The sequence below is a fragment of the Grammomys surdaster genome, unplaced genomic scaffold, assembly GCF_004785775.1.
Source record: "Grammomys surdaster isolate TR1022 unplaced genomic scaffold, NIH_TR_1.0 371, whole genome shotgun sequence".
Classification (NCBI taxonomy): Eukaryota; Metazoa; Chordata; class Mammalia; order Rodentia; family Muridae; genus Grammomys; species Grammomys surdaster.
The window spans coordinates 6299387-6324992 of NW_021604790.1; the positions used below are offsets into that span (position 1 = coordinate 6299387).

Sequence of the window (25606 nt, forward strand, 5' to 3'; positions counted from 1 at the left end):
TCAATTACTAAGGCTTTCTCAAATTCCTACACAACCTGTCAAGAGACCACTTAAACACCCCTTTCTCCTATGAAGGTCAGGAAGCCACCCCACCCAGGGCCTTTTAGCCTGGCAAACAGGATACTCTTACCAATGTTGAGAGAATGCAGGTGTGCCAGGCCTGAGGTGGTCTGATGAAGCAAGGTGATGGGCTCTAGGCCAAGATGGGCGAAGTCCTTCTGCTCCACATACTGTAAGAGACACATTGGCAAGGTCACAGCACATAACCTTCAGGACTCTGTATTTGTGGCTGGTGTTCAAGCGGATGGAGATTATACATATACATATATATATAATATATATATGAATATAAAATTATATCTTCCTGAACAGATGCCAGTTAGTGGGAAAAGAGGCCAGTGACCATGGCAAAGCTGTCCCTGACCCTGGGCACTAGAAGGCCAGCAGACCCACCTCCTGCAGGGTAGCTGCACACAGCTCAATGGCGATGTACTGGAACTGCCGGTCCTTCTCTGTGCAAAAGTAGCGGATCACATTCGGGTGCTCGTCTGATTCTCGAAGCAACTGAACCTCACGGTCTGCAAAGCTAAAACACTCAGGGAGGATCCTCTTCACGGCCACGTCACGGTTGTCAAACATACCTCTGTAGGACAAGAGGAGTCGGTGAGTCTGGTTAGTGCACATGGAGCTGTAGGCATGAGATCAGCTCTGTAAGATACCAACGTCCCCCCCTCCCTCTTATTCCAGGATCAGCCACCTCGGTTTAAAGGCCCAGAGGCCCTAGCCAACCACCAGCAACCCACAGCTGCTGTCCTAACTAGCACCAAGTCAACTTGACACAAACTAGAGTCATTCAGGAAGATGGATTTCTCTGAGAAAACAGCTCCGTAAGATCTGCCTGTAGGGTAATTCTGTAGTATGCTTTCTGAATTGCTGACTGCCCAGCACACTGTGAGGGGTCCCACCCCTGGGCAGGTGGTCTCTGGGTATATAACAGACAGGCTGAGCAAGCCGAGAGGAGCAAGCCAGTAAGCAGCCTTCTCTATGGCTTCTATTTCAGTTCCTGCCTTGAGTTCCCATCCTGACTGTGATGTGGAAGTGTAAGGAAAATAAGCCCCTTCTTCCCCAAGTTGCTTTTGGTTATGGTATTTTATCACAGCAACAGAAACTCTAAAGACAGTGTGGGAGCTCACTGGAGTGGAGGCTCCTCTGCCTCAATCATCACTTTGACCCTGTTATGCCTCAGGAACCTGACAAGATTCACATGGCTGGGGGACTGGGCCACACCACTCACTTGTATACAATTGTGCCCTCAGCTCCATGGCCCAGGACATCCTTGGGGCAGAACGAAATTTTCCCAACAATCACCATTCTGGTTTCCTCATCTGGAACAACAGGAAAAAGAAGAGGTCATTTTAAACAGACATCACCTAAAGAACTTTTAGAGTGAAAGGGCGTCAGAATCCTGAGTAAGATGTGAGGTTTAAGAGGGTCTATTTTCCCAGATCCCTGCGGGCAGGAGTTAGCCCACTGCTCCCTCACGCTCAGGACGATCGCCTCCTCCCCACACTTTGCACCGACATTCTAGTTCTGCTTTTACATTATCTTCACATTATCTCAGGAGTCTTAAACTTTTCCAAAGAGAGGGATTCTCTGTGGAACCTCTATTTAGTTAATGGTGAACAACAACAACCTCTATCTCAAAGATCCATATCTAAAACAACCCAGTGTGGTCTGACAGTAAGACAAAGAGATTGCTTAGAACTAGAAGCCCTGAGGTGCCTCACAATCTCTGTGGCAATCCTCCCAGCCTGTGGCCTGATAATAGCTAAGCCCACTCTCCAGAGGAAGATGGGCCATTGCTTCACTTCTGAACATGGCCAGTGGCTGTTCTCAAGAATTCAATTAAGCCAGATGGGAAACTTCCCTCTGGTCAATAGCAGTTCACAGCCTTTTATCCCAGAGACCAGTAGGTGGGAGAAAGGCAGGGGAGAAAGAACATGGTGAGCCCTTGGGAATCTGGGAAGAGTGTGGTTGCTCAGTGTTCCAGGTATTGCTCCCAGATGTAACATGGAACTGCCATTACCCTCATCATCCTGCTCCAGTGAGGGACTGGTGCCGGCCTTGGAGGCAGAGCTGCTGGAGTGGAGGGAGTGGTTGGAGGCTCTGGGGGATGGGCTGGGGCTGCTGGTGCCTGAGCTTTCTGAGAAGAGGCCAGAGGAATCCAGGAACTCAGAGTCCTGGGTAAGGTCTCCGTGTGGGTGGAAGGGCAGCTGCTGCTGCTGCTGCAGGAGTTGAATTTTCTCTAGTTCCTTCTGGAACTGTTGGTGCTGGAGCTGGCGCTGCTGATGCATGCTCTGTGAAGAGAAACCCACATCCAGGCGATGTAGCTAGTTCCAAGTAGAAACAAGTCAGAGGGAAAAGTGTTCCCTGTGGCCAATGAGGCAGGCAGACTTTATCTGAATGCTAAGGCACAAGGCCAGAGAGAAGCCATAACGAGACAGAATTCTGTAATCTTCCTCTTCTGTAGGGCCCACAGTCTAACCCTGGAGGGGGCTAGTGAGACTGAGTGGCCACCAGGAGGAGCTGTGTCTGAATAGAAGTTAGAACAGGGTGGCCTGAAGTCTAGAAGGCAGGCTGGAAGCTGTGATCCAAGATGAGGCAGTGTGGGTGGGCCTGAACCTGGGGCCTGGCTAAGGTCCTGCTCCTAAGATCCTAGTCCCATCATCCTGCTGCCAGCACCCTCTTCTCAATACTCTGAAAGCTTTGCTTCACCATCATGAGAAGCATCAGTGGTCTGTAAACATTCTTGTCTGGGAATGGAAGGCAGGCTAAAGAGGAGTTCTCTAGCTCTTCTTGAATCCAGAGTCAAAGTTCTGAATGTGCCACCTAGTAGCCCAGGAAGGCACATAGCCTCCCTGAGGCTAGTTTCTTCTTCTGTGGACAGAGAATAAATAATAATGACCTTACAGGACTGTGTGAGGTTAAAGCGATTAGGTAATGGTACTTTGCCCACAGAGAGCAAAGCAGACAAAGTCTCCGTCTCTCCTACCTGATGGAGATGGGAGCTGCCTGTGTGCTGGTATTCTGAGGAGACAATTCCACAGGCTTGAACAACTTGCTGAGAAGACTACTGTCTTACCTACTAAAATGTATCATCATTATTTTGACTTGTCTATAACTAGGAAGTGAAAGGAATCATTCCAGCACCCTTTACACTTTAGTAGATCTCACAGGTAGTGTGAGGAAGCAGATTTTCATCTGCTATCCTTCCTTTAAAAAACAAGATTCAATTAACTATTTTAAATGATCTTAGGCAGGGTTATATATCAGCTAGTACACCCTTTCTTAAAAAACATTAAGATTTAGTTACAAATTATCCTTTTGGGAGCTGAAGAAATGGCTCAGTGGTTAAGCGCACTGACTGCTCTTCCAGAGGTCCTGAGTTCAATTCCCAGCAATCACACAGTGGCTCACAACCATCTGTAATGGTATCCGATGCCCTCTTCTGGTGTGTCTGAAGACAGCAACAGTGTACTCATATACATAAAATAAATAAATATTTTTTTTAAAAACAACCAAAACTGTCTTTTTATGAGAAGCTAATATCTCTAATGATGTTTTTGAAGATAAGCAAATATTCCTTTTTTTTTTTCTCACAATATAGCTCTGGCTGGTTTTGACTTGCTATGTAGACCAGGCTAGCCTTAAACTTCTGAGTGCTATAATTAAAAGTGTGCCACACATCTGGCTCAAATATTGACTTATATATACGAAACATGTTCCCTGCTTTTGTGTGGCCCCCACTGACACCCAGTAACTGACAGAAAGGTACCAGAACTTGGAGGATATTAATAAAGATCAAGCCTTACCAGGGGGTAAGTGATGATGAACGCCACCCATCCAACCAGCAGGAAGGTGCTCAGGATAATAGTGGCCATGTCCTTGAGCATGGAATCCACTGGGGCCTCAGGCTTGGCAGGGGCATGGGGCATCTTCTCTTCTACATCCTGAGATATGGTGGTTGGTGTGTTGTCTGAAGTCTGGCCAACTAGGTTGATAACCTTGTATGGAAGAGATTTTCTAAATGTCTAGCCAGATATAGATGAAGTTAGCACTCAAGAGAAGCTATGTATATTTAAAATGTAGGACTAAAATGAATTTTTTTCTAGTTCTTCAAAATTCTGATGGACCAGATAACTGTGGCCTCTTTTTAAGCAATTGCTGTGAGAGAACATACAATTCTACAGCGATGCTGTCATTGTTCAGAGATTTCAGAACAATATATTTGGAAATATAGACCCTGACATTCTTTAAAAATTTTCACTACAACTGCTTTGAAAGTAGATTTGCTAGTTAAGGAAAACTGTAAAATCACCTAAAATCATATATAGAAAAAAGTCTAGTGAAAGTTGGTCATCAATTTGATACCTTTTCACCTTTCCTGGATTTAATCCCCACACTACAAACAAACAAATGAAACCACAAAAACAAAGCAAGACTGTACAAGTATGAAGATATGAGTCCAAATCCCAAGAACCCACATAAAAAGCCAGATGTAGTAAAAGTATATGTGTACCCCTAACTCTGTCAGTGAGTTGAGGGTGGAGACAGGGGGATCACTGGAGCTTGCTGATCATCAGTTTGGCTCCAGAGTCAGAGAGAGGCTGCTTCAAGGGAATAAGGTGGTGAGTGAGAGCAGAACACCAACATCTTCTAGCCTCCTTAACTTATGCATACCTCCCATACTATAAACACATACACACTCACATCAAAAAAAACAAGGTGTACATATGTACACACTCGCAGGCATGTACCTAGCAAACCTAACAAAGCAATAAAGCCACTTCCTTAGGTTGTTTTTCCAAAGTTAAAGAAAAGTATCGGATTCCTTTGTTAATGCTTATGAAAAATGAAATAAACAAAAAGTAAATGCTCATAGAAACTCCAAATTAAATCAGATAAGCATGTTGCTTCCTTCCAAGTTTCTCAGAATCTCAGAGGTTTCCTGGAACAGTTTAGAAAGACGCACTGATCTGTACACAAACAGCTAGTGTTCTCTGTTTGTCCAACAAAGCTAACACAGCTTCCTGGCCTTGCACACTGGGTTGTCCTTTTTCTTTTCTATTTTTAAAGGTGTATTTATTTATTACATACTTATGTATGTAAGTACACTGAGGCTATCTCCAGACACACCAGAAAAGGGCATCAGATCCCATTACAGATGGCTGTGAGCCACCATGTGGGTGCTGGGAACTGAACTCAGGACCCCTGGAAGAGCAGTCTGTGCATGCTCTTAACCATGGAGCCACCTCTCCAGTCCTGCACACAGGTTTTTCCACATGCTTACATCACTACAGTCTCTCCTGCAAGACATCAGCTTTGATACCTTCCCTCCCTTTCCAGTTGCTATCTGAGTCCATGCAGGTATACACCTCCTGTGTTCATGCCTCCCTTACAGGATATCCTGCGTGGGGAGTATGGCTTGTTTGGTATGTAGCATGTGGCTGAGCAATCTGTGCTGAGCATGGGACAGGAGAACATTTACTCAGATATTAACTGTTCGAGAGTGTTTAAAAAGACAGTTGTGGGGCTGGAGAGATGGCTCAGTGGTTAAATTCAGGTATTGATGCTGCAGAGGATCTGAGCTTGGCTCCCAGGCCCCACATCAGGCTGTCTTGCAGCCACCTTCAACTCCAGTTCCTAGCCTCTTTAGCCCTTTGTTTATACCAGCGAGATGGCTCAGTGGCTGAAGACACTTGCCAGTCTGACAATCTGAGTTTGATCTCTGGGTGAAAGAAAAAAACAATTTCTGCAAGTTGTCCTGACTTTCACACTTGCACCATGACGTATATGTGCGCACACACACACAATCAATCAATCAATGTAAAAAAAAATTCAAAGACCCCTTTGCTCAAGTTCAGATGGTTAAATATAAAATTTGACCATGGCTACCTCTGAGTATAAGATTAATTGTATTCTCTTATTTTCTTCATTATAGTTTTGTAAGTATGCAATAATAAATATTCAGGACTTTAATAAGATCTTAGAGCAATGCAATTCAGGATTGCTGTTTTAGAAATACTCAGCTAGTACTATTGGTGATGAACAGAGACACTGTGCCTTGAACTTAAAAGACTGTAATATTCCTCTGCTTTTAAATAAAACCTAAAGCCAGCTGTTGTAGTACATGTCTTTAATCCCAGAATTTAGGAGACACAGGGTAGGTAGATTTGTGAGTTCTATATAGTGTGTTCCAGGAGAACTATATAATGAGACCTTGTCTTGAAAAATAAACAAACAAACAAAATACATACATACATACATACATAGTCTCTCAAGTGATTTGTTAGACCCCAGATGACCCATAATAGTAGCTCTCATTCTTCAAAACCTCCCTAGTCTTCTCCATTAACCCTCTATTCTCAGTGAGGCTGCAGGAGTTCAGCCCTGAATAGCTAGCTTACCAAGGACTTTAGAAACCTCCAAGTCTCCTTTGCTGGCCATGCAGGCCAGAAAAAAAGTCTCCCCAACACTCTGATATCTGACCAGGAAAGCAATGGGACACACCAAAAGATGGAGACAAAACAGCAAGTCTGAGTGCTTTGGGGACTCTTGACTGCAGCTCCCAGGTTCTGCTCAGAGGCCCTTTCCACTCTGTCCTCTTTGGCTTCAGGACAAGGGATGCTATGAGAAGATCTGGGGTGGACCAGTAGAGGCCCTGACCTGGTTCCCTAGCACCTGTCAGGAGAAGCTAGAGCCGCTGGTTCACTTCCTACTCACTTCCTCAAAGCTCCTTTTTTCCGAATCAGCAGGAATCACATTTTCTCGATGTTTGGGCAGGTTGTTAGGAAATCTCTCCAGCATCTTGGTGGATGCAGACAGAGGAGTTTCATGGTGTCCTACAAGAGGAAACAAACCTTTAATGAGAACAGTTTCCAGGGAGTGGTAGCTCTTAACACAAAATTTCGACAACTCTCTACCCTCTAAGGGCGTCTTTCCTACAATGCAATCTCATATCTACACAATGAGAAAAAGGTAAGGCAGCTACTAGAGAATTAGTATGAAAACAGAATCTTTTTATTTCAAGAAAGGGTTTCTCTGTGTAACAGCCCTGTGCATTCAAGGCCAGCCTGGTCCAGGACAGCCAGAGCTACATAGTGCAACCCTGTCTCCAACACACCCCTCAAAAACACTCCCTGACTCCAATAGAAATTTTAGGGCTGGGGAGACGGTTCACTCAGTAAAGTGCTTGTGAAAGCAGGAGGACCCAAGTTCAATCCCCAGAACCCACATGAGAAAAGTTGGCGAAGTGTGTGTGATCCAATGGGGAGATGGAAACAGGCTGATCTCTGGAGCTTGTCACACAGCTAGCCTAACCTAATCAGTGAATTCTAGGTCATGAAAGACTCTGTCTCAAAAAGCGACAGAGGAATGACAACTGAAGTTGTCCTCTAGTCTCCACACAAATGCACATGCACACCTGCACACATGTGAAATATAAATTTTAAAATAAAACAAGATTAATTGACAGCATAATGCAGTCTTCTGCTCTTTTTTTAATGATTTACTTTTATTATTAATTATATGCATGTGTGTGGGTATGTGCAGTGCCCAGGCATAGGAGACAGATCCCCCTGGAGCTGGGATTATAGGTGGTTGTGAGCCACTTGACATGGGTGCTGGTAACCAAACTTGGGTCCTATGTAAGAGCAGTTTGTGCTCTTAACCACTGAGCCACATCTCTGGCCCAATACTCTGGTTCTTTTGCAAATAAAATAACTTGTGTGGGTGCATGCATTCAACTCAGGAAACAGTGTGATTTGTCAAAATTCAACAAGTTCTTCCATTGCTTTTTCTAGTAGCATCAGTCTATCACAGCTACCAAGGTCCCTTCTGCACATTTCCGGTGCTCAGGTGGAGTTCTAGTCCTCCTCTGAGCTACACGTGAGCGTCCACCTAAGGAGTGGTGAGGACCTGAGAGGATGAGAGGAGCAGGTGCTGGCTGCACAGGACGAGTGATGCCCACTCACTTGCTACTGTTCTATACATACTAGCTCACGACTGCCTGGCACTCAGCATACACACCTCCATCCCGTCGTCTAGTGTGTGCAATGAAAGAAACAAAGTAACTAAAATAAGGAACTGGAGTTTCATACCACCGGGCTTGAAAATCAAATGATTCTATACACAGGCTTAAAAAGCCCCAACTATTCCCCTCCTCTCTGTTCTCTCTCTCTCTCACTGGATGAGCTTTTAGCTTGATTCAGGCTTTTACTCTATACTGTTTTTTTCTTCTTCGTGGCTGTGTGTGTAGATCACAGGTCAGCCTGAGGTATCCTCAGTTGCTTCTCTACCTTACTATTATTTCTAAAACTTTAAAAGAGAGAGAGAGAGAGAGAGAGAGAGAGAGAGAGAGAGAGAGAGAGAGACAGAGACACAGTCTCTCACTGAAACTGGAGCTGAATGTTTGGCTGGTCAGTGAATCTCAGGATCCTCCCCTCCTCCCCTTTCTGCCTTCCTACACTTGGCTTTTCAGTTTGTTTTTTTGTGACTGCATTTCTCTGTGTAGTCCTGGCTGTCCTGGAACTTACTCTGTAGACCAGGCTGGCCTCAACTCAGAGATCTGCCTGCCTCTGCCTGGGAGTGCTGGGATTAAAGGCATGCGTCGTGCCTGGTTTGCCTGGCTCTTGACATGGTTCATATCCTCTCACAGTAAACACTTCACCTAGTGACCATTTCCTCAGCGCTCACGCCATTATCTCCCCAGTACTACTGGAGACCTATTAGAGTCTGTGTGCCATGTGCACCAAGGCACAGCCTGACAGGAACTAGCTAAAGCTTGCACTTCTTGATCTGGAAAGTCCCTCTTTGATCCCTCATCTGACCTCAATCTTTTCGGGCTTTTGACACCTATGGTGTGACATGGTTCTTCCAGGGAAACCTACTTTTGTTCTGAACCATCACAAGTTTTCTCATGCATACCAAGGCCTGCTAAGGCATGCTTTACTCTACAAAAGGGTTTTCTCACATGTGGCTGCCTATGTCAGAATTCTGAGTCAGACTTGGTATCTGAATGTGAGTAACCATGGGTTACCATGGCCAACCAACAAGAATGATCAACAGCCAGGAGAAATAAAGTTATCCTTCCACAGGCCACCCCGCATTACAGTGTCCTGTCTACCTCATTCCCTGATGTCCTACTGCTCAGAGTCCTACATGTCTGTAAGGTCTCCTACCAGTAGACTGCTGGAGACGTCACTGTGAGTCCTTATAAACAGGCTCCCACTGAAGAAGGATGTTCAGCAATATCCCTCTGTATTCTCAGAACCTATCTCTGCAAGCCTATCCCAAGGTTCTTAAACATTTTTTTTATAAACAGTACCCAATCTTTGTGAATTATCTGTCCTTAAGCAAATAGGTCCACACTCTGAAGCAAAAAGCACAGGGCCAGCTTCTGTCTGGAGCTCCTGCATTGGGTCACCAATGGCAGTTCATGCCTATTTGACAAAGCACTAGGGGATGTGGAACACCAGGTCAGGGTCACTGCTTGGGGGCAAGAATCAGAACAACAGATCACACCTCTTGATTTAATTAGATCCATATACTTTCAAGATGAATGTGAAGGTAGACTATCTTACAGTCTTCCACAAGAACCGAAGGCATTATCGTGACATTAACAGGTATAACCGGTGGTCCTGGTCTATGAGAAGATTGTTACATATTTCTACTGCCTTATTTTAAGCTGACCAGCTACAGGGTTCCTCAGAGGGGACCTCAGAATTGTGAGATCCTTACTTAGCCACCTTTTAGAAGTGTGTGAGGCTTCCTAGTTGTCTTATTCTGACAATTTAAAGAAATTTTAAAGGGATCTCATTTTCCAATTCTGCCATGGAGACTCCTCTTGTACATTTTTAGTACTTTCATACATATTTCCTTTGTGTTACTTCCTAACCACTGCCAGGCAGGTTACGGACCCTTAACTGGTACAGAAAACCGAGCAGCCTCGTAATTGTGATGAGCTCTGCTCAGTTAGCGTTCCCCTCCCATCAGCATGCATCCATTCACACGTACTTTCTCAAACTACTACTGAGAAGACAAGAGTTCTTGTATTATTTTCCTTGCCTAATTTGACACACACACACACACACACACACACACACACACACACACACACACACACACACAGAGAGAGAGAGAGAGAGAGAGAGAGCGCGCGCTAGAGAGAGCTAGAGAGCTATAAAGAATTAAAAGGCGGGGCTGGTGAGATGGCTCAGTGGTTAAGAGCACTGACTGCTCTTCCAGAGGTCATGAGTTCAAATCCCAGCAACCACATGGTGGCTCACAACCATCTGCAATGAGATCTGATGCCCTCTTGTGGGGTGTCTGAAGACAGCTACAGTGTACTTATAATAAATAAATAAATAAAGTTTAAAAAAAAAAAAGAATTAAAAGGCACAGAGAACAAGGTCTTTCAGGTGACCTGCAGACAGAATGATCAGAGCTCAAGCACAATCAGTGTCCCTGCAGCTCCACATCCCTGCAGCTCCTAGGTGCTCACATCCCTGCAGCTCCACATCCCTGCAGCTCCTAGGTGCTCACATCCCTGCAGCTCCTAGGTACTCACATTCTGGTCCAGACTCACTGCCTGGCAGGTCCTGCTGCTTCCTGGGCCTGCACTCTCTGAGTGCTACCCACATCTACTCTAGTCTGCAGGGACTCACCCCACCTCTCATGTTTAGGCTAGGTCATCAGAATTAGTGTGTATTGTTGGTAGGGGGCACAGGAAGGAAAGATCTGATTTAAGAAAACTCCATCCTGCTCGAGTTACTTGGGATCCTTGCCAGGGAGACAATCACCCTCATTTCTGCCTTTGTTTGCAATACTCACTGCCTAGGGGTGTCATCTCAACCTCTTATCTTTGTAACCAGGCCTTTAATCCAACCCCAGGGTCATGGATAGTGATGGCAGCAACAATGAGAAGAAAAAAAAAGACAAGGGCCAGGGTGCAGCCCAGAGTCAAAGCATGCTCAGCATGCCTAAGACCCTGGTCTCCGCCTCAGCAAAGGGAAAAGATTATGGGCGAGAGTAAAGAAGCCAATCACTTGGGAAGCATGGACTGAATGAGTTGAGGGTAGCCTGTGTAACATAGTGACATTCTGTCTCCAACAATATGAAACAAACCAAAAAATTAGATGGAGGAAAAGAAACTCCCCTACAGCCTTTCTGTGATGGCCCAAGAACAGCTCAGACTCTTCATGGCTGTTGATTCTAATTTCTCCTCAGATTGCATAAGTATTTTGCCTTTATTTCACAACTATCAATCATCGTGTGTCTTAAACTTGTCCTGTCCAGCCTCTTATCCGCATTCATTCCTAGCCCAAATGACAAACCTCAGAATAGAGAGGAAATAACAAGGGTACCCACCTCACATGATCACTTTGAGGAACAGGGAACAGCCATTGCCTGAAATTTACACCAAGTGCTTCAATCTTGGAGAGAAACTGTTTTTTTGAGACCTGATTAAGCAACCTGGAACTCTAACTCCTTGGAAACAAAAAGATTCCCAGGCCTAAACCACCTTGACATGGACAGAGCACACAATGCATTCAGAATGAAGAGCAGCAGGAAACCAGCAGGTCTGCCCTTTGCCCACCAGGAGGCAGTATGTTACTGCCCAGCAAGAAGCAGCTCTTACCTATGAGAAGCCAGTAATTCCTCAAGTAGTTCAGCTTGCTCTTCCCTTTGAGTCCAGGGTCAAACTTGAGGTCTGTGCTGGGGGTGATCACACACTCTCCTTTGTCTCCAATGGTGACACCATCTGTCTGGGGACCTTCCAGCAAAGGAAGAGTGCTGCCTCGAGGCTGAGGAGATGGGATGCAGCGAGCTACAGGGCTGGCAGGAGAGTTTCCCTAGGTCCTGCAGGACATCTTCTCAACCACTGTCCCCTAAAGGGACAGTTGTGGCTCACGCAGCTCAACAATCATCAACCATCAAAGCATGACACAAAGATCCTGGGACCAGGCAAGGAAAGCTCTACTGACATCTTTTCAGATTTTTTTTGTTTACGACAGAACTCAAGTAGCCCAGGCTGTTCCTGAACTCCAGATTCTCCTTTTTCCATCTCAAGTGCTGGGATTACAAGCTTCAACTATCATATCTGGTCCTGCCATGTCAGATTTGTACGTTTGGGTATTGAGAACCAGGAAGAACATGAATTTCAGAACTCTAAGAAGCTACTGTTAGAAATTCTATGAAACTATGCAAGAATCTATATGGTCACAGATGACGAAATTGACAGTGTGGAATTAACTGCAGACACCGATGAGTTACTAGAGTCAGGAGTGGCCTCACTGCTACAGCAGCCAACCAGCTCACCAGGCGGACAGTATAAAGCAGCCCAGCATCAGGAGTGTAATATCCCATCATTCAGTGGGAGTGCTCAAAGCAGGCTGGAGAAGCCTCAGGAGGCATGGAGCGCTCACAAAGGGATTGAGCAGGGGAAAGGAAGTGAGAGACCAGCAACTGAAGCTCAGAAGAAAGAATAGGGAAGTTTGGGTGGCCATGGAAATCATGTGCTTGTCTGGACCATGCAACTCCCCAAAACTAGCGAGTGGTAGCCAGGCATGGTGGGAAGAAAGCCTGAGGGTTAGATCTGAACACAAAGCCATGGGGGGAAGGGGGGGGGGGGCTGGCTTCAGGAAGCTGCTTCTGTCAACATCTGCTTTCAAGGTAGGCTGTGGATTTGTAGAGGCTGCTCATGATTCACTCAGCCCTGCAGTTCCCCTCCTTAACCAGATGTTTACATAAAACTCAATGTCACTTTCTGCTTAAAAAAAAAGGAACAAAAGCAGTCAAGTAACTGCATCTTTGGGTCCCATAGTTGACTCACCACAACAGCAACCCCCTCATGAACCATTGAGGGAGAGGCATACAGGCTGGTGGAGTACTTCCCAACATATAGAGTAGGCCTGAGAAAAAAAAAACCAGAAACATATTCTTAAATCATTTTATGTCCAAACCCATAAACTGTGGCTTTTAGGATATTAGAAGCACAAACTCAAGCATCACTTGTCACACATGGAGGTGGCAGGGGTACTGTAGAGTGACAGGGGAGTAGGACTTCAGGCCCCAGCTTTACCTGTCACCTACAGAACAGGAAGCCACTTTCCTCGCCTGCAAATGCCAGGACTGGACTAGATTGAGTACACTGCAGCCTGAGGAAAGGGCTGTATTGTTGACGAGCAGGAGACTGAGTACTCAGCACCTGCTGCCAGTTTCTCAGGTGACCGAGCCAACACCCTTTCAGAACAACCACGCTCAGCATCGCCATGCTGCTGTGGGCTTTTTGAGGACTTCAAGGGTTCAGCAGAGGAAGAGGGAACTGCTCCATTCCAGATGCTGAGTGCAAAAGGAATGTACTAGATACATAAACCAGGAGGGTAGTGCACACCTGTAATCCCAGATACATAGCATATTTGGGACCAGTCTAGGCTCATGAGAGCCTGTCTCAAATAAAGAAAACAAAAGAAAAAAAGAGAAAGACAAGAAAGAAAAAAGAAAGAAAGAAAGTCCAATCCAAACTGAGTGCTATTTCCTAGTAATGTGCGCCTACCTGAGATATCAGAGGGCTGTCTAGTGGCAGCATGAAAACAGAGGAGCCATGCCTACAGACCTGTCTAGTTACTGCTGTCAGGAGCCTTGGGTCGGCCCTCTATGAAATTATCCAAACTTCTCTCTACAAATACCTGCCACCTAAATGGTGTTTTACTGTAGACAACACTTTCACATATATGATTATATCTCAACTTCTCTACAAACCTATGGAGTAGGAAGATTTGAGGCCTAGCCTGTTAAGTGACCGACAGGCTTTTAACAGGTAGAGATGAAGGATACAAAGGATACAACCTGCTGAGTCTTGGTCACCTACACTGTGACACTTTTTTTTCTTCCTGATTTTTAAAATGAGTATGACATGTCATAAAAATTTTAAATATACAGTCTTGTACTACAATGTACTCCTAATATTTTATAGTCAATGTTCAAGAAGTCCAGGTAGGTAGGCACCTGTAATCCCATCACTTAGGAAGCTGAGGCCAGCCTGGGTTACATAATAGGACTTTCTCTTCAAACCTATAAACATAATACAGAACCAGAGAGAGGAAGAGAAAGACAGTAACAGAGATAGTTTGAAGTATAAAGGGGTACTGCATGGCTTGCATTATGATGTTCCCATATGAGCCAGTGTGGGGTTTTTTTTTGGGGGGGGGGGGTGTGTTTGTTTGTTTTTCAAGACATGGTTTCTCTGTGTAGCCCTGGATGTCATGGAACTCCCTCTGTAGACCAGACTGGCCTTGAACTCAGAGATCCACCTGTCTCTGTCTACTCCAGCTGGGATTAAAGGTGTGCGCCACCACCACCTGTCAGCTCAAACCAACTCAGTGTTGACTCCTGATGTTCTACGTGACCTTAGAGATTTCTGCCAACCCCCTGACTCCTCCAGAATAGGGTAGCAGTCCCAGAATGCCCAGGGTTGTCCTTTGCTGCCTGTCCTTTCCTCATCTGTTCCAACTCCTCCAACTCACATCAGCTTGCTCTTGGCCTCTGTCTCCTTCGGGAATGGATATTTCCACTTGGTGATGCGCCCCACTTCCCCAGACATGAAGGTCAAGTAGCGTAGAGTCTCCACAGCAACGTTGATGTGCACCACCTTTCTCAGGCCCTCCCGCTGCCAGACGTAGAAGGCCACCACAGGAGAGGCATAGTTTTGGATCCACAAGACATCTCCAGACTCACTGTCCACAGTTACCACCAGTCCATCGCCATTGGACACAAAGTGGGACATCTCTAAAGATCAAACAAAGCATGTCAACCACATTCTGCAACCATGACCTCTATTCTCTTGGCAAGCTGCAGTTATTTCATTAAAGTGGAGACTTCTAGAATATTCTCAGGTCACAAGAGTTCACTGATTTCCAATGAACTCTTCCGTTTCAAGACACTGAGAAATGCCTGGCTTACAAATGTAAAATAGGCTTCTTTTCCCACTGCCCTGCTTTTTTTTTTTTTTTTTTTTAAACTTACTCTGTCAATAAGTGAGAGTAAATGCTGAGGAGAAAGGAGCCACATAAACACCAATGACACTGACATTTTATAGCAATCATTGAGAACCTGGGCACTCAGAGACAGTGTGTGAGGTCCTGAGCCAGAAAGAACAGTCAGACTTTCAGATACCAGTGTTAAGATAATAAACTTAAGTTGTACAGTTATCATCTGAGTTGCAGAATGTGACAGCTAGAAGTTATTAGAGTATAAGCTATATTTAAATGTGGACTGTCTTTTCTTATTGTGGAACTAGGGATTGGACCCAGGAACTTAAGTATGCTAGGCAAGATTTTTGTTGTTGTTTTGTTTTTGAGACAGTCTCTATGTAGCTCTGGCTGCCCTGGAACTCACTATTTAGACCTAAAAGGATTTTTAAGAGTCATTTATTTTATGAATATGAGTAAATACCTGCATGTATTTATTTTTGTGTATTACATATTTACATGTACCACGTATTTATGTGTACCACTTGTGTGTCTGATGTCCGTGGAGGCTAGAAGAAGGCATCTGATCTCCTGGAATAGAGTTATAGGCAGTAGTGCGCCATCATATGCTAGAAACTGAACTCTGGTCCTCTGCAAAAGCAACAAGTGCTCTGAGCTATCTCTTCAGCTCCCTAGAGTGGCCTTCTTCTTAATGGAGGTATTGATGCCACAGCCCATGAGGTAGTACATTCCTTCTGTGATACATAAGGACTCAAAATGTTTGCTTTCCCTTCTCTCTGGCTAAAGCTATCACCACAAGCCCATGAAAACTCCAGAACTCAGTGATAAATCGTTACTTTTTAAAAATCCTGCTTTCTAGAGTGATCACTTCCACATGTGGAAGATGCTTCCTTTCACCAGCACACTTACTGTAGTCCACGTCGTCTTCGGGCAGGGAGGCTGCATAGTCAAAATAGGTGGCATTCCAGCGGAGCTCCCGGGTCTTGGTGTCATACATGGTGATGGTGTATTCTGGAGAATACAGACCAGTTGGTTACCACGGAGGTGCTGTGGAACCTACTGAGGTGTTATATAGTTACAGCAAGAATATTTTCACTAAATTGCATCGAGGCAATCCATGTGCAAAGGGAAAGAGGAGGTGGAGGACGGAAGTCCCAGACAGAAGAGTGACCCTAACAGAGACAAGTCGCCCTTGCTCTGCTCTGAAATGCACAGTTCATAGAATCATTAGCCATGCAACGGCTATTTTTATCTACTAAGTTTCTGAGTTCTTTATTACACAGTAAGACATAGGTAATATTAGAAATGGGGACCTAAGTTGGGCAGTAGTGGTACATGCCTTTAATTCCAGCACTCAGGAGGCAGAGGCAGGTGGATCTCTGTAAATTCAAGGCCAGCCTGGTCTGCAGAGTGAGTTCCAGGACAGCCAGGGCTACAAAGATAAACCTTGTCACAAAAAAGAAGAAGAGGAGGAAGAGGAGGAGGAAGAGGAGGAGGAAGAGGAGAAAGAAGAGGAGGAAGAAGAGGAGGAAAAGAAATGGGTATCTAGAAGTGGAATGGTACTAAAACAAAAACCTAAAACACATGGCATTGACTCTGGTACTATGTGGCAGAAGGTGAGAAGGTGACAAAAGATGTGGAGACACAAACTTGAAAGGACAAGTAAGGAGGCCACCGTGGGAAGCTGAAAGGGGTAGTCCAGTTATGAGCTTACAGTGTAGACACAGTAAGGCTGCTGCCTGCAGTCACTTGGAAGACAGAAAAGATGCCTACTGGACTCAGCAATCTAGCTGAGACTCGAGGGAGCAGCAGAAAGTGCTGGCTTTCCTAGCTGTGTATGACATGCTACAGACAATGAGTTCAGGAAGAAACTGTGCCCGTTTCACGCAGGATACAGAGGAAATGGAGCTCAGGATGGACTCTGCAGTTGGAAAAGACTTTGTTTGTTTGTTTGCTTGTTTGTTTGTTTTTTTAAAAAAAAGAGGCTGAAAAGAAGTCCAGAGTTATCAGCAGGTGGAAGAGAGTTCCAGGTCAAGGTTAAAATCAAAGTCAGGTGAGTCTATAATACCCTTCTTGGAGACCTCAGGAAAAGTTAGGATGATACTTTGGAGGCCCTCTACTAGCTAGAGTCATAAGAATGCTGGCTCATAGCACTCTCACAATCTCAAGTGGACATTTGTGGTATGGCCTTTATCTAATAAACTGACTATAATTCAACACATGACAAGCCCATCAAGTTTTTTGTTCTTTTTTTTTTTGGTTTTTCAAGACAGGGTTTCTCTGTGTAGCCCTGGCTGTCCTGGAACTCACTCTGTACACCAGGCTGGTCTTGAACTCAGAAATCCACCTGCCTCTGCCTCCCAAGTGCTGGGATTAAAGGCATGAGCCACCACTGCCCGGCCAGTGCTCTGCTCTTAATTAATAAGCCATCTCTCCAACATGTCTTTTAAACTTTAAAAAAGGTATATATATGAAAAATATATATATATATATGCACACACACACATTTTTTTTTTTTTAGCTGCATGTGTGCCTGACTATATGTTTGAGCACCATGTATGTGCAGTGCCATGGAGGCCAGAAGAAGGCATCAGATCCCCAAGGACTGGAGTTACAGATAGCGGTAAACTACCACACGGGTGTTAGTAATCAAAGTGAGTTCCTCTGAGAGAGCAGCCAGTGCTCTTAACTGCTGAGCCATCTCTCCAACCCCTCAAGTAGTCATTTTTGACAAAAAGGGAAGCATTTCTCTCACAGGATAGAACCAAGAGCCACAGAACAACACAGGAGGGAACCAATATCCAGGGGTAAAGTTGAGTCCTGCAAGGAATGTTTTCTGCACCCCAGAGCAGGAAAACCTGAAAATACCTGCTTGGCTGGATTTCAGAATTACTCAGGACCAGCATCCTTCCCCTTTTTACTAGTTTCTTCATCAGTGCTCAGGACCCTGTGATGGTAGGGAATCACTCCTCACCTAGCCACATCCTTTACCCTTCGTCCTTCCCTTCTGAACAAGAACATTTATTACAGCCATCCTGTCTCATCATTGTACACCAAGCTGAAGAAGGGAAAGACACAAGAGGAAAAACCCCTCCTCCCCATCCCTCTCATTTGTTTATTAGGATGCAGTTTCCAGGCTGCCCTTGCACTCATGCAGCCGAGGCTGCATCACCTTCCTTCCTGATACTCTTGCCTTTACCTCCCATGTGCTGTGGTCGCAGGTGTGCACCACCATGCTCAGTGAAGACTTGTCTTAAATTCAGTCTCCAGATCAGAGGATCCTCATCTGCCATCATGCCTGATACAGATGCCAAGACACTGGGTTTTGATTGGATTTTAGGGATCCTGGGAGGAAGTGAATGAATTTTGTACATGGGAAAGTTGAACGACTGTGGCCGGAAGACAGACTATGTAAGAGTCCCTGAACAGGACCATCATCACTCCTGCCTTGCATGTGCAAGCCACTTTTCTTCTCTCAAGAGCTGTGTCTTTGTCTTCACCCTTGGCTCTAGATCTGCTTTGATCAAATGACTGAAGCAGAAGAAGGCTGTGTGAGACATTCTAATACCCACATCTGCCCAAGGAGGAGCCATGTCACAAAGTACAGGCGAGTCACTATATGTATGGGGCAAGTTTACACGGAGCTGAACCAGGATCCCAGATGAGTCATCCCAGCATGAAGAGTAGAGAAGACCTGTGTGTGGAGCCCTCCTCAATTCCTTAGTCAAAGCGTTAGGAACAACAAAATGGCCATCATTATAAGAAACGAGATTAGGCGGCTTATTACGAAGCAACAGATAATGGAACAATGGCTTTTTGGACTAAATTCACACATTCCAACCAAAGCCAGAACATGTCCAAATTCCCTCCATGCCCCAATTCTACCAGAGACCCAGTTTTTTATTCCTGTGTGAAGCTAGGACTCACTCTAAAGTTTGACTTGATGGAAAAAGAAACAAATCTTAAGTAGTCCTAACAGTTGGAAATGAGGATAGTTGATTGTTATAGCAGACGATGGCTGCTGTAACAGCAGGTCAGCTGGTACATGTGTCCCCAGAACAGGAGACTTAAAATGGAATGTTCCTAAACAAGGTGGGAGCTTACAGCCAGAGGCAGCTTCACAGAGGAAAGGACTTCTGAGCAGAGTTGTGAAAGGAGAAAGGACATTGACCTGCCAGATGGGCAAAACCAGGCATAGCTGGTGGGGAGACCGCTCCACTGCAGTCCTCAAAAACAGCACTGCTGTTCAGAGAGCTGTAGGTAGTACACCCACTTGAAAACATTTCAAGAAGGGCAGTGCAGCAGCCGGGTCAGAGTCGTCTGGACGGATTCCCTGGGGTCTGAGGCTCTGAGAACTCTGACTACTTGGAAAGGGCCACTCTGGCCACATTTAGAGAACAAATCTAGTAACAGAGGCCAGTGGAGGTGCACTGTACCATTCACTCTAGAAACAGGAAGGCTGTACAGCAAAAGCTTATTCCTTACCTGTCCGTCCAAGATATAGAAGGGAAGCTGATGGGCAGAGACTATCGGCAAAGGCTGATGACAAAGTCTGCTGCTTTTCGCCAGTCAGGAGGTCGATAACATACCAAATGTCTTGCTTTTTACCTGGAATGTTAGTGGATACACTGTTAACATCCACCACAGTTGGAAATAAATGGCATTGCCAAGGCAGCACTTCTAGCCTTTCAAGAGCCTCTGTGCTGGGAGACAGTCCTGAAATCCCTAGGATGCTGCAGGTGCTGCTATAGTGCTCTGGAAGTGACAAAGTAAATGGTAATGTCAATGTAATAACTCCTTAGGCCACTGACTCTTATACTAATTTAATAACCTAAAGCTGACATAAAAATTTCTCTAAACCTTATAGTATGAAAAAATGTTCTCTTAACTTTCAAGTTGGAGGCTGGGAAGTGGTGGCGCACGCCTTTAATCCTAGCACTTGGGAAGTTGAGGCAGGCGGATTTCTGAGTTCGAGGCCAGCCTGGTCTACAGAGTGAGTTCCAGGACAGCCAGGACTACACAGAGAAACCCTGTCTCGAAAAACCAAAAAAAAAAAAAAAAAAAAAAAAAAAAGCAAAACAAAACTTTCAAGTTGGATTTTATTGCTTTGAGTAATTATCTTATATATGAAAAATCTTGCCTGTCCTTTTCCCACGAATGAGGATCTATATAAACACAAGCACACCTAGGGGCTCATCTGGTAACTATGATTCATATTCTTCAACATCCCTACCAATTAGCCCACATAGGAAGCAGCACATAACTATAATTAGCTAGTACCTGTGACTGGTCAGCAGAGTTGCTGTAACCTGATGCTAATGAGGCTAAAGTTATGTCAACCTTCGTTTCTAGCCAGTAAACTATTCCCAGGCCGCAGGTGGTGCCACTTGCCTTGGTCAGCTGATTAAATATGACCAGGCAGACAGCATAGCCACATAAACGATTTTAGAAAAACATACAGCATATGAGTCTATGGCACAGACATGGGCACCTTGGTTTGAAGGCCAACAGCCACTATAATGTGTACATTTCTGTTCTTTAAGCCACACCTATGGTCATTTATGCATTCCTACTTTAATAGTTATTTCCTACATGCAAATTCCATGGAAGCAGAATACAGAGAAGTCAGAGAAGGTCACAGGGCACCAGACTTTGTTAAAGCTATACTTAGCTGTAACAGATGTAACACACCAGATTCCACACAGGTACAACTTGTTTGTGGATCCCAACTATTCTCAAAAATAAAGTCTTCATAGGTCTGAAGATAGAGATTAAATTAAATCCAAGTAACTATGACCATAAATACCTTCCTCTATGTGACATGCATATGGTTACTTCAAAGACCAATGCAGTCTGTATAATCTACCTATAGCTCCAATGGATGAACTGAATAACTAAACACTCATAAATATATTCAGTGAAATCACTTAAGACACGACACAAAGATGGTGGAAACACAGTATCCTTTGACCACAGATGATGAATTGATGGCAAAAGCTGTAAGACTGGTATGGAACTAGTCAAAAGATAGTCCTATGGGCCCAGGGCATGGCCCAGAGGAGGGAAGGTTTGATAGTCATTTCCTCTAACTCCCTGGGCTGGGAGTTCCTCATTCTGAAAGGCTCATGCAAGAAATAGGAGCACTGGTGTCCCTAGAAAAAACTTAAAAACCAGCCTGCATTTGAGCCTTGGAAATGTATGAGAACTCTTGAAGCATGAAATAGGCAATACGCACTTTCAGTTCCTCAAAAAGAAAGCTGCTATATGAACACCGGCTACTAATGCTACTAGAATTTCAAGATAAATACAGCTCTTCGTCTACAAATGCATCTTACTGACATTTTGGCAGCTTGTTGTGGATCCTAACTGCTGAAGGGAAGCGGGCGAGCTGGTGCTCTGAGAGCTGTGGCCCCACAGGTATAAAGGCAGCTTATATAGGCAAGCTGGTAAGTGCTGCTGCTACCAAATATTCTGTTAGCAGGAAATACTAAGAAAGCCCTATAATTAATAGGCAGGGCCTGGCTTCCCTTCCTTGGCTCGAACTATTGTATTCACTTTAAATTTTATCCATTTGCAGCTAGGTATGTTGCAATCATGAAATAACAGCAGAAGGCCAACCCAGCGGCTAAAAGTTTGGTAAATGAGTAACCATATTAATAGTGTCAATTTTTCCTTAGAGGGGAGAGCTCTTTCTTAATTGGCCCAATGATGCTTGCATGAAAAACCAAAGCACAACTGAGGCAAAAAAGACTTTTCACAGAAAGATTTTAAAGAGAGTGACGCCGGGCAGTGGTGGAGCACGCCTTTAATCCCAGCACTTGGGAGGCAGAGGCAGGCAGATTTCTGAGTTCAAGGCCAGCCTGGTCTACAGAGTGAGTTCCAGGACAGCCAGGGCTATACAGAGAAACCCTGTCTCGAAAAACCAAAATAAATAAATAAATAAATAGAAGGTGACAACAGCCTGCTCTCTCAACCAGAACTCTCCCAGAATCTAGGATTCACTTTAAAAAGAACCAAGTTTTAGGTGTTAAAAACAAGTACTCTTACCCATGTAGAGGATTCCATCTGAACTTCGGCATGGGGATGCCTGAACCAATTCTGGGATGGTAAAGGGAAGTTTCTTTAAAAAAAAAAAAAAAAAAAAAAAAAAGGAAAGAAAAGAAAAAAAAAAGAAAGACAGGAAAGAAATAAGTTAATTAAGTCTTGTGAAATTAATTTTATCAAACATGCTGTTTCTGTTACCCAGTTCTTTTAAAAACAGAGAAGCACATTGCAGATGGGAGTTTCTAGTTGAAACCTAAGAAAGAGGTTCTGGGCTTTCACATCGACTTCCAACAGCCCCTGGGTTCTTCCGTCTCTGAACTCTGTACACAAACTCATTTATTTGACACAGGATATACAGGTCCCTCAGGTCTCCTGTCCAGGTATTCCGAGGGTGGCATAAATATTTTCTGAGAAGACTACACAAATATGGAGAGTTACAGTCTTGGCTTTTTTTTTTTGTTTTGTTTTTCTTTGTTTTGTTTTGTTTTTTAAACTGAGACACGGCCGGGTGGTGGTGGCGCACACCTTTAATCCCAGCACTTGGGAGGCAGAGGCAGGCGGATTTCTGAGTTCGAGGCCAGCCTGGTCTACAGAGTAAGTTCCAGGACAGCCCAGGCTAGACAGAGAAACCCTGTCTCTAAAAACAAACAAACAAACAAACAAACAAAAGAGAACATTAAAAAATAAAAAAAATAAACTGAGACACGGATTCTCTGTGTAATAACCCTGACTTTCTTGGAACTCGCTCTGTAGACCAGGCTGGCCTCAAACTCACAGAGATCCATTTGTCTCTGCCTCCCAAGTGCTGGGATTTAAGGCATGCACCACCATGCCTGGGGCCAGTCTTGGATATTTTAAGGGAGAAAGAAATCTCCTGTCTTCAAAATCTGACCCAAAGACAGCCAGGCTAGGCAGAATGACAATGCCTTTACCATGGCATTGATGCTGAAAAGAAGCAACTTAGAAGTTCAAGTTTCAAGGGAAGGAGAAGCCATGGTTGCATGGGCAACACAAACATCTGAATTTTGGTGTTTTCTTCAGTAATTCTCATTCAAAACAGAGCCTTTGGGTTATAAAAAGGAAGTTATGGTAGGTGCCGGGAAAAGAAACTCTAAGAACGCCTAACGTTTCAACACATTTCATCATAAACTGCTTCTTCTGAGCCCACAGCTGACCTCTGATGCCCTTCTGGCCACCACTTGTTTTGGTGAACTCTATTTTTGGAATGGGCCCTGAAACTATGCAGATACCTACTGTTAGCTTCTACTACACTGTCACCTTTTCTCCAAGCAAGAAAAGACTTCTTGGTAGTGTTAATAAACAGAACCATAGGTAGTAATTAACTATCTGCATTTCCCCCATCATTCCAACATTCAAACTAAACCTTAGAAAAAGGAAAATGCCAGCAAAAGGTAGCAATGCCTAGAGCTTGCAGACGTTTCTGGAATCAGAAAGTCCTTGTCTGTCCAGCGCTCTAGAGTCCTATGCTCCAAGACAGGCACTACCACAGCTCTGAGGACATCCTTGGGAAATCACACCTCTTCAAATCCAAACACTAATCCTGGAAGCTTTGGTCTTGGTACATTCCTTGACTTGTCTTTTCTATACCTCTAAAATGGGGGCAACACTCATGGACTAACAAGAAGTTCAAATGAGATGACTTACACCAATCACTCCACACTATTTCTAGCAAGCAAAATGCTTAAAACACAGATGTGTTTCCTGTGATGTGGAGAGAAACCAACACAAAGACATGTGAAGGGTGAAGTGCATGCAGCTCCACCCCCAGCCTTGTCTTTGTCCGAGTCAGCCCAGGTGCTCGAAACCTAATTTTAAAATACCCATTTGGGAGCCCACAATACACTTAAGAGTCTAGACCAAGGGTTTCCATTCTTGGCTGCACCTCAGAACCACATGAAGGCTTTTCAAACTTCGGGGTGAAGCATAACATATAAGCAGAATGGGATTCATAAGCATAGCTCAGTATTTTGCACCAAGTAAACTATCTGTCACTAACATCCTGATCAGACAGAGAGAGAAAGCATCTCAAGCTCCTTGGAAAGCCCCTTCTTATCCTTTTGTTGCTATTGACTCTCTGGGGTAACTATTATCTTTTATTTATTTATTTATTTATTTATTTATTTATTTATTTTATTTATTATTATTTTTTTTTTGGTTTTTCGAGACAGGGTTTCTCTGTATAGCCCAGCTGTCTTGGAACTCACTCTGTAGACCAGGCTAGCCTTGAACTCTCGAACTCAGAAACCCACCTGCCTCTGCCTCCCAAGTGCTGGGATTAAAGGCATGCACGACCATTGCCCAGCTTGTTTTTGTTTCTTAAATGTAGATGTTTGGATTTTGTTTCTGTTTTCCAAATGGTGTAGACTACCAATACTTTGTGGCCTCCTCTCTTCAGGAAGAAAAGCTCTTGATCCTTTACTTAAATTTATGGTTGGTGTATTTAAAAGTATCCTATTTTTAAAAAATCATTATGGGGGCTGGAGAGATGGCTCAGCAGTTAAGAACACTGACTGCTCTTCTGGAGGTCATGAGTTCAAATCCCAGTAACCACGTGGTGGCTCACAACCATCCGTAATGAGATATGATGCCTTCTTAAGGAGTGTCTGAAGACAGCTACAGTGTACTTACAATAATGAATAAATAAATAAATAAAACCTTTGGGCTGGAGCGAGAAGAAGGGAAGGGGAAAAATCATTATGGGCTGGTGAAATGGCATATCTCACATATTCACTGTGGCATGAATGTGTGTATACATATACAAATAAATAAACGTTAATAAAAATGTAAAACATTTGTAAATGCTGACACACTCTAAGACCATGAGGCTGTTCTATTACTTACTCCTAACGCTTTATTATCTTGCATCTCACATTTATTAAAAGATACACAATTTGTCTGAAACTGATTTTACTCAGATGGATGTACACTCAAGATATCTTATTTCCCCATGGATATCCCACTGATCTCTTTGTATCTTCACCCCCTTGTGCTGGGAGCAAACCCAGAACTCTGTATATACAAGACAAGTGTCTGCCTACTGAGCCATATTCCCATCCCATTTATTTATGACACTACTTATTAAAAAGGTAACCCCTGCCAACGTGTCATCTTTGTCACAAGTCAGGTGGTCACCTATGTGGGTTAATTCATACATTTTCTTTTCTGGAGAACTAAAAGAAAAAGGCTGATAACTTAGTCCAATAGTGGGACTGAGACCCAGGTTCAGTTGTCTTGTTGTAGGTATGGACAAGGTTTCATAGCTCTAGTCTTACTATGTAGTCTGAGCTGACCTGGAACTTTCCAGATAGACCTGGCTAACCTCAAACCCATGGAGATCTGCCTTTGCCTCCTAAGTGCTGGTATTAAAGACATGCACCACAAATCTGGCTAGGCTCAGCATGTCTTTTAAAACTTTTTAAAAAATAGTTTATTTATCTTTATATGTACAAGTATTTGCCAAATTATGTTTGTACATCACATGCATGCACAGC

The 25606-nt window shown here is 44.2% G+C and overlaps 1 protein-coding gene across 1 annotated transcript in view; it reads right to left on the minus strand.

Moving 5' to 3' along the window:
* The window catches only part of Ern1 (endoplasmic reticulum to nucleus signaling 1), a 91396-nt gene that overhangs the window by 12230 nt on the left and 53560 nt on the right, over window positions 1-25606 (minus strand). The window contains exons 5-16 of the mRNA XM_028780452.1: window positions 22098-22170; window positions 19536-19658; window positions 15960-16061; window positions 14586-14847; window positions 12893-12971; window positions 11699-11864; window positions 6784-6902; window positions 3873-4064; window positions 2087-2357; window positions 1295-1385; window positions 454-643; window positions 131-230 (exon numbers count right to left, since the gene is read on the minus strand). Coding sequence (XP_028636285.1) covers window positions 131-230; window positions 454-643; window positions 1295-1385; window positions 2087-2357; window positions 3873-4064; window positions 6784-6902; window positions 11699-11864; window positions 12893-12971; window positions 14586-14847; window positions 15960-16061; window positions 19536-19658; window positions 22098-22170 — 1768 coding nt within the window. The remainder of the gene's footprint in view (window positions 1-130; window positions 231-453; window positions 644-1294; window positions 1386-2086; window positions 2358-3872; window positions 4065-6783; window positions 6903-11698; window positions 11865-12892; window positions 12972-14585; window positions 14848-15959; window positions 16062-19535; window positions 19659-22097; window positions 22171-25606) is intronic.